This window comes from Cavia porcellus, unplaced genomic scaffold (assembly GCF_034190915.1).
Source record: "Cavia porcellus strain 051 isolate PalLab524CR breed Dunkin Hartley unplaced genomic scaffold, mCavPor4.1 scaffold_2, whole genome shotgun sequence".
Lineage (NCBI taxonomy): Eukaryota > Metazoa > Chordata > Mammalia > Rodentia > Caviidae > Cavia > Cavia porcellus.
The window spans coordinates 81,193,047-81,202,084 of NW_026947485.1; the positions used below are offsets into that span (position 1 = coordinate 81,193,047).

The 9,038-nt window shown below is 44.2% G+C and overlaps 1 protein-coding gene across 6 annotated transcripts in view; it reads right to left on the reverse strand.

Moving 5' to 3' along the window:
• Sorcs1 (sortilin related VPS10 domain containing receptor 1) overlaps positions 1-2,439 on the reverse strand; it is a 496,139-nt gene extending 493,700 nt beyond the window's left edge. For 3 of the 6 annotated variants that reach the window (XM_063244675.1, XM_063244678.1, XM_063244674.1), the window contains exon 1: positions 1,479-2,187. In XM_063244675.1, the coding sequence (XP_063100745.1) occupies positions 1,479-2,042 (564 nt within the window). In that variant the 5' untranslated portion in view covers positions 2,043-2,187. Of the gene's footprint in view, positions 1-1,478 lie in introns of all 6 variants that reach the window. The other 3 variants (XM_013158158.2, XM_063244677.1, XM_063244676.1) reach the window with 2 other exon arrangements.
• Between the last annotated feature and the right edge of the window lie 6,599 nt (positions 2,440-9,038).

The following is a 9,038-nucleotide window of genomic DNA, read 5'->3' on the forward strand; positions in this document are numbered from 1 at the left end:
AATTTTAGTGGTTATGATATGAAAGACAGGATAGGTAAGCTAACAGATGAGGGCAAAGGTGTCCAGAACTTGAACTGAAAGAATTTCAGCTTCCATTATTTGATTAAATCATTCCTGAGAACCACAGGATCCACAGCCTCTGTTGTAAAGACTGCTTTAAAGGGAAAACCCTCCGGTACTCCCATGACAAAGACATCAATACTCAACACCTCATACCAGGTTTCATCTTAATACAGGGACTTCCTCATCGCAGGCTGTATTTTAAATTGTTCACATTAAAAAGCTGACCAGAAGCAGAACTCACTAAGTCACACATCTCTGGGAAGGTTCCTGGCAATGAGGGCACAACAAAATACATTTCGAAAGCTAGCAGACTGCAGAGGCTGTGCGTATGGCAAAACACCACCATCTCCATCACCTGCCTGGAACTTCAATTTGGATTTTTTTTTCATTTATAAATCTTTGTGATTTTTACATTCTTCTCATTCGTTTAGTTGCAGCCTGGAAACTCTCCACACTTTAAAATCGGGCTTCAGCTAACACCATGAAAGCCTGCTGTCTACTATTGCAGCTTACTGAAGTTTTAAAGCTCTGTTTAAACTGGAGTAACTCCCCCCAGATTCCAGACATGCAGGCTTTTAGGAAAACCAAAAACCTCCCCTGATAGGACCAGGGACATGCACACTAAGCCCCCTGAACCCTTCCTGGCATCCAGCAGTGCCTTTCTCCCCTTCATAAGGGAAATGTTGTGCTCTTTCCTAGATGCCGTCAGGCAATGGAGAGAACAGGGAGTTGTTGTCACTGGGATATATCTGATCTTCCTGGGATTGATCATGCCAAAGAACAACTGCTCTTTCATGGGCTGGGAAGCCCGGCTTTCAAAAACACTAGCTAGCGCTTTTGGAGGGTGCTAGACAGTTCCTGCCCTGAAACTCTCATCAACTTCATACCCCAAACAGAATGCACTAACTGGTACCTCATCCTACTGGCAGCCCTCCTTCCTTACAAGGAGGAAGGGGTTAGGAGCTCCACATATAACAAAGCAAGATGCTTACAGAGGCAAGTCTTCTGGACTGTATTTGCGCTGCTTTGGGAGTGTGGGAAGTACAGGGAAAGTCACTGGAGGGCATGTCAGTGGGCCTGGACATTTAACCCGTTCGTCTCCGCATTAGGAGTACTTTTGCTCCAAAATTTTTTTTTTCGTGGCCTCCAGTTCCACACAGGAATGCGACCAAAGACACAGGACAGACAGATCCCCCTGCTGGTTCCCAAGCTTTACTTGGGATTCCCGGAGGATTCTGGTGGTGTTGGCTAGGTACAGGGGTGGGAACTGGCCTCTGCAGGTAGTATTACTTCCTGAGCAATGTGTGGGCAGGGAGATGTCAGTTTGCAGCTGCTCCCATATCCAGAAGCCCCATTCCTCCCAATTCCATGTCACCTCTCACAGCCACCCGGGCCCTCAGCCCGATTCTACTCACGCTGCTGTTGTGCCCAGACCAGTGGACCATGGCTTGGTTGTGCGCGGAATCTCCGGTCAGTGCGAACGTGGTGCTGGTCAGTCTCAGCTCTTCCATCCGGAAGCGGGTGGCTTTGTCCGGGTCCCGCTCCCGGGTCCCGGGCTCGGACTGCCCTCCGTCCTTCAGCACACTCCGGGGGCTCCTGCTCGCGTCCACGCCGTGTTCTGCCGTCTCCTGATCCGCCTCGCTGCGTCTCCTCCGGCCGGAGCGTCCGGCCACGGCCGCGGCCGTCTTGGTGCCCCGGGCCCGCTCCAGGGAGAGCGCACGGTCCCCGGGGGCCGCCGCAAACAGGGGGCGCGCAAGGAGGGGTGGGGGCGTGGCGGGAGCCTTTCCCGGGGGCCCCGGCCGAGGGGATGCCCCCGGGGTCGCGGTCCCTCGCGGGGCCGAGCTGGGGTGCGGTGCGGGGCATCCGGAGCGGCCGCCGCAGGCGCCGGGGGCGCAGAGCACCAGCAGCCCCGCGCTGGCCAGGAGCGCGCTCCACCCGGCCGGGCGGCCGCCGCCGGCGCCGGCGCCAACTTTTCCCATCGCGGGGCGGAGAGGAGCGAGACGGTTCCGGAGCGAGGCGGCACGGGGCTCTTGGCTGGCGGCGGCCGGCGGACGCTCAGGACCCCAACTCCATCCAAGTTGAGCCGCGGGCTGCGCGGAGGCGGAAGCGGAGGCGGCGCCGCGCAGGTGGCGGCCGCTCGACCGGGATGGGCTGCGCTGGGCTGGGCTGGCTGGCGCGGAGCGCGGGTTCGGACCGAGCGAGCCGCCGCCGCCGCCACGCGGGGGTGGAGCCGAACTGAAGTCACGGGCGTCGCGGGCGGCAGGAGAGACCACGCTGGGCGAAGGCGAGGGCGAGGGTGAGGGCGGGCGCTGCCGGCCGGCGCGGAGCAGAGGCGCGCTGCGCTCCCGTCTGCCGGGCCCCACGCGCCGCCGCCGCGCGCCCCTCGCTGCCTCCGCCGCCTACAGTCGCCGCCGCCCGCGCGCCCCGCTGGAGCCCGAGCCCGCGCGCCCCTCCCGGGCCGCCTGCGCGGGCCCTGGGCGGTCACAGGGAGGAGGTCGCGGATTCCTGGTTTATTGCTTCCTCTCAGTCTCCAGCCCTGTCTCCCTGCTTCTCTTCCAGTTTAGGAGCCAGGGATGCGTGGGCTGTTTCTTGCTCTTTTCCTCCAATGGTCTCAGTGAGTTGGCATCTCCACCTTCCCATGAGCACAGCCCGTGTGCCCTGGACGGGGGAATGTGGAGAGACAGCAGCAGGAGAGTGATGTAATTAAACTCTGGGTATTGCGGGTGGGGCGGGAGGGAACTGAGAGGGGGTTCCCATGGGTGATCACGTTGAATTCCTTCTTTCGCCTTGGAAACCCAATCTTCTTGAGTGCTGCCTTCTTTGACAACACAGTTCTAAGCCCAAGTTTCGGCTCTCTTACAAAAGTATACATCTTGGATTCCCTGAGAGAAGGCAAATTGAGGACGGGAAGAGCAGATCGCGAACAACTTGGAAGTGATTCGTTATTTATTTTGTTTGCCAGTATCCTCAGTCCTTGGTATCATACCGTCAGTGGTAGGAACCCTGTCAGTCATTAGTTGCAGAAATGTGCGTCGTGATTCCCTAACACATCTGAGTATCAGATATACACAGGAGAGCAAGCGTGTGCCCTAGTTATCCTGTGTCATCAGTGCCCAGCCCAGGGCTGTTCACACCTGCCTGAACCTGGGTACTGGGGGTTGTGTCACTGGTCTGCTGTGACATCTCAAAGGAGGAAGGCACACTCTCTGTGCTTCCTACACTGAAAACTTAATTGGTTACTTCAGATGACCTTTAAAATTCCTTCTACTCCTAAAATTCTGTAATTGTGTGATTATAACACCAACCCACCTCAGCTCCACTGCTACTGCTGAAAAGTTCAGATGAAGATTTATAGAAGGTGAAGAGGCTTTGAAAATTGTAAAGATTTCTCAAAATCCGAACCTTTTTTCAAATAGTTTGCTTCTGTGGATAGAACTCTCTTCAAGTTTCTTCTTAGGCTTCAGGTATCTAATCGTATTCTAGGCACTATAAATCTATTTAGTCATTAGATTAGAATTGAATAAACAACAAAGCAGTACTAAACTTCCTATTTGAGGTTTTTGTTCATTTTAGCGTTTAGAATTATAACTTGACTGGCCAATATGAATTCTGGGCTTGTGATGGGACCACCTTGAAAGCAAGAGTGATAGTTACCGCTCAGTGAGCAAAACCCTTTCTGATGCTGCCTACAAGAATACTTGTAGGCCACCAATCCAATCCAGGTAAGTGTCACAGAAGCATCCACAGAATTGCTGTTTTAAGGACCAACTAAGGACAGTGCAGATCCAAAGACAGAACACTTCTTAACCATTAGGCTTCAGCACCTAGAGGAATAAGAGGACCCTGCTGTCATTAAAGGCACAGATGGACTGTTCCTCCACAAGTGCTTTTGCTGCAGTACCCTGGATCCTCCTGAAACAAGCACTATTTGGCAGACTTTCTACTCTCTGTGGAAGAGAAGAGAGCCAGAGGTCTTCTCTCTTCCCCAAATAGCAAATGCTCTTTGTCAAAACCCACAGCAGGCAGGGGTTTTTTCCTCCTCAGAAAGATATTTAGAGCTTTGCAGGATCATTTGCTTAATGCCTTCTGTCTCTGCCCTGCTAACCTCGTTTGCAGTATGGATACTTGTGTGGAAATTCCCCCAAGAAAGGAAACGCAGATTAAAGAATCAGAACTCAAGTGAGTTCCCATCCAAAAATAGGACTGGAGAAAGCAAAATGTGAAAGAAGAAATTAGCAGATTCAGATTGTTTGGCCTCACTTTATTGTTGCTGTACCAACGTTTAGATTTACTTTCAAAATGAAACTTTTCCTGAACAAAATTGGCATGAGTATATTTTTCTTTTCCAGAATATGAATCTATCATCTTTCTGAATTCACTTGTTAAAAGCAAAGCACTTGCAGTACATTTGCTGGGAGATCATAAAGGGAAACAATATGTTCAATGCCAGAGTCTAATTATCCAAGTTAGTAAAAAAAGTTACACAAAATGTGGATGAAATTGGTTGAATCATTGTAAAGTGCAGGTGGGTGCATTGCATTCATTTTATTTATGGTAACTCTGCTCCCCATTAACTTTTGTCAACAAATAGAAAGGGAAAGTACAAGTGCTTCCCTAAGCCATTCTCCTTGTTTTTAGAAAATGGCAAATAGTAGGTTAGTCTTAACAGAAAGTTAATTTCAAAATGGTTTCATTCTAGCAATATCCTAAGCCACCCAACCCAAGGAGAACGAGTCATTTATTAGGACAGTGGTTTTTTTTCAAAGCCAGCAGACACAATTCATTAATAACACGTATGGAGTTTTTCATTGTGTGTGTGAAACATACATCAGCCTGAGTTCATTACCATCAGTTCTCATGGGAACTGGCACACCAGCTCATGACCTCTGCTCCTACCTCCACAACTGCTCCACATCATCCCTCCATCAGTCAGCTCCAGTGTGGGGTGCCAATGGTGACCCATTTTTGTGCAGAAAAATGTAATAAAACTTGGTGATATATTTAATTTTAATCAGATAATGTGAATTTAACTTGTTAGTGTTTGACCACTGATGAACATCATGTGTGTGTGTGTGTGTGTGTGTGTGTGTGTGTGTGTGTATGAACGTAGAGCGATAAAGACAGAGGAAGAAAAAGACAAAAAAAAGAATGTGAACATTTTAGAATCATAACTTGATTAATCTGCACCATCATAAAACTTGGGCACCTTATCTTAAAAAGAAACAAAAAGAATCTTTCAAAAATGTAATACATGCAATGTCTGGTCACTGCTTGATACTCTTCACTAATTTATTACTGCAAGCAGAATAAACCCAAACTCTTCAGCATGGTCTCCCAGGGTGTTTCTAATCACATGGCAGCAGCCTCTCTCATTACTCATGTGCTCCAGCCTTGTAGGGCAGTCCTTCCTCCAGTGCCTCCAGCTTTTCTCAAATTCATTGAATTTGCACACTCAGCACCACCTGCCTGGAATGCCCTTGTCATCTCTGCACTCACCTAAATCATCTTCTGTGAAACTGTCACTTTAAATGTGTGCCCTTAGATTTCCCACTTTCCCCAGTTTGGTACTGTGGGGAAGCAGTGTAGAGGAGAGAGGACACTGCTGCTCCCCTCATCTCCCCACAGGAGCTCCAGTTAACTCTTACCTTGGCTTTGTTCCTTCTGCTTTTCCTCAGTTTCTCCATTTCTGATGGTTTGGCTTCCCTTTGCACTAAGTCACACTGTGTCCCTCTGTCCTCATGAGAACAATGTATTCTAAACACTTGGCTTCCCTTGGACACCATCAAGACACGGTGTCCTGCAGTTTGGATCAATTTTCATAAAGAACTGGGCAAAATAATGTGCCACTTATTCACATTGTCTGCCAAGGGAATGATAAGACTTTCAAAACTGCCCTTTAAAACACTTTCAGGTGTCAGTAAATGTGGGCCTAGGTCTAAGTCCAGTCACTGTATCTCTTCTCATAAGCTCAATGTAGCTAGTTCTAGCAAAAAGACTTAATTGTTCCTATCTGTAAAAGTGAGGTAAGATCATCTACTTGACTCATGAGGATGTTATAAAAGTTAATTTAACTTTGTATGTCCTCAGAGATAATAGTACTATTGTATATGTATGTAACTTCTATCTCAACTGTTTTTTATTTTGCTCTTTTCTTTCTTTTTTTCTTCCTTCTGGTTTAATAAATCTTGCAGCAGCTCTAAAGGATAGGTAGGGGGCAGTTTTTGCCTACATCTTACAGAATCAAAAGACATTTTATCCAAGGTCAAAGAGTTAGAGACAAAACAAGCACAGAATTTTGTTATCCTTTCCCCGCTCATTTAGTATTATTCTGACTCCAATTCTTTGCATATCATGAATCAAAACCACCTGTTATTTTTATTTGGCTACTGCACATTGCTTATACAGTCATTTCAGTTTTTGAACAGTGGTTTGTATCGTTAAATAGAAAAAAAGCATGAAAATAATATCACTGGCATTTTGTGAACTCAGATATGCATATATTTTCCAACTTAAAAAAAAAAAACTTATAGTTTGTGTGAAATAGACCAAACTGTGTACTGTAACTAAGGAAATTTATTTAGAGGTAGTATTAGTCACATATGGCAACAACCTCTTTATTTTATTTTATTTTTATTACAACATGTTGGTGGTGCATAATATTTGCATTCCTTGTGTGAAGTTGGTGATGTACATAACTCTAATCTAGACTCCTTTGCTCATCCCTTGCCCTGCCTGTGTCTTATTCTCCACTCCCACTTGACAAATCCTACTATCCTACTTCATATCATCTGTTATTTTGCTCTTCATTGATAATTAACTGTTTCTCCTGTAAAAGAAACTGTGTGCTACTTAGGCTCATGTGTCTGATTTATTTTGCTTAACAAAATAAGCAGGCCATATTTCCAAGTTTTTCTTTCATTGTGGCAGAGTAGTACTGTATTGTGCATAAATACTGTATTTTCTTTAACTATTCATCCCAGAAGTGTAGATATACTCCAACCCTTCTGCATACCCCTAACAGCATATGACCATCTGATAATGATGCAGAAGTACAGCGAGGAGGAAGGCAGGAAGGTGATCAAAGCATACAGTCGATTGTGCGTACCAGCCTTTGGTGTTCTGTCACTACAGTATGGAGCTTAAAATCCTAAACTTAAGGTAAAAGGCATACCTTTAAGTTTCACAGATGACGCTCATTGTCACGTGACTTTGAGAATCTCTGCTATCTAATCTGTAAAATGCAAGTATATGCTTTCCTCTCAGCTTGCATTATATGTCACAGAGTACACTAAACACTCATACACCCTAGCTGTTGTTAAAGTTGTTTCACAATTCAAATGTTGCCTTCATTTTGACATTCAACCCACTTCTTTAGAAGAAAACAATGAATAATCATCCATTTAAGGTTTCCAAAATTAATGCCATTCCTGAATTTTAAACAAACAGTTAAAGACCATGGTACTGCTGAAGTTATAAAAAAGAGATAGCAGATGTTCATACTCCGAAGTTTGATTCAGAGGCAGATTGATAGACTAGGGTAAACCACTGCCTTCTCACATGCCAACACTCATGGGACCCTGTACATCACAGGTTAAGAAGAGGTCAGCCTTAGTTTCAGTAATGCATAGAACCTTCGACTATGTATATGAATCATTCTGTGTATCTTTAGAAAAGGCCAAAGAGAATCTCTCCTTCAGTACATCATAGGTCAAACACATACAACTTGACTTGGGGGTGTATTAAAGAATCTTCAAGACATGAATAAGTTTAGATAAATGCATGGATATAGATCATGGTTTTTTGCTGTGAGAATTGTTAATAGGTTAATAGGTTGTGCTCAGTCACTGTCACCAAGTGTGTACAGAAAAGTCATAGTGTTGCATGAAGTTTCCTCATCTTTTAAAGCCATCTGTGGTCCACCAAGAGTAGTCCAATGAGCCTCTGTCTAAAAGGGAAACTATTGAATTATTAAGCTGGCTGTATATCTAATATACAAATGCTAAATTTTGCAGAGGCCCTGGGTCAAAATCTTTTATTCCATTTATTCACCTTCTAAAGCAATCTTTTGACAGTTCTAGATTTTGATCTCCTTACCAAATTAGAGTAATAATACCTATTCCTAACTTCCTTGATATTTTCTGAATACAGATTTAACCCTTAATTCATGTCCTCACCTCTTCTTTATAACTTAACTCTTGGTCCCCACCTGCCACGTGTCTTAATATCATCATCTCCTAGGTCCGGCATGGTATGAGGGAACATTTGGAATTTATTAATACACACTTGGTGACACTGACTGAGCACAATCTATTAACCTATTAACAATTCTCACAGCAAAAAACCATGATCTATATCCATGCATTTATCTAAACTTATTCATGTATACAAGATAAATGACAGTACTACAAATCTCAGTCCATCAAAAAGAATTTTGTGCTTTCATTCTTTGGTTGTCTAATCATTTTTTTTTATGCCCAGATCTTGTAACCTGAGCAAATACTTCTAAAATAACAATATTAAGTAGTGTTAATTTTCTATTTTTTTTAAGATTCTGCACCATTTCTATCTTTTTGTTTTGTTTTATTTTGCTTTTTAAAATTAAAAAAAGGCCTGGAGATCTGAAGTAAAATAAGACTATAGTTATGAGGATTGTAGTTACTAACATTGTATCGTATTATAAAATTTTACTAAGAGTATATTTCAGGTGCTCTTCACACCCATAGAACGGTTATGTTAATTTACTTGACTATAATAATCATTTACTTATGTACAATTATATTAAAGCACTTTGTTATGCACCTTAAATATATACAATGAAAGTAAAAAAAGAATGTTTTTAGCATTATATAATCCAATTTTTCAGTGATTTTCAAATCTTTTTTATAGCTAAAGTTCTAGTTTCAATTTTAAGAAGTATTTCTATATCACATTAATAAATGTACTGTCCTAAGTAGAAGTTATTCTTTCATTTATAA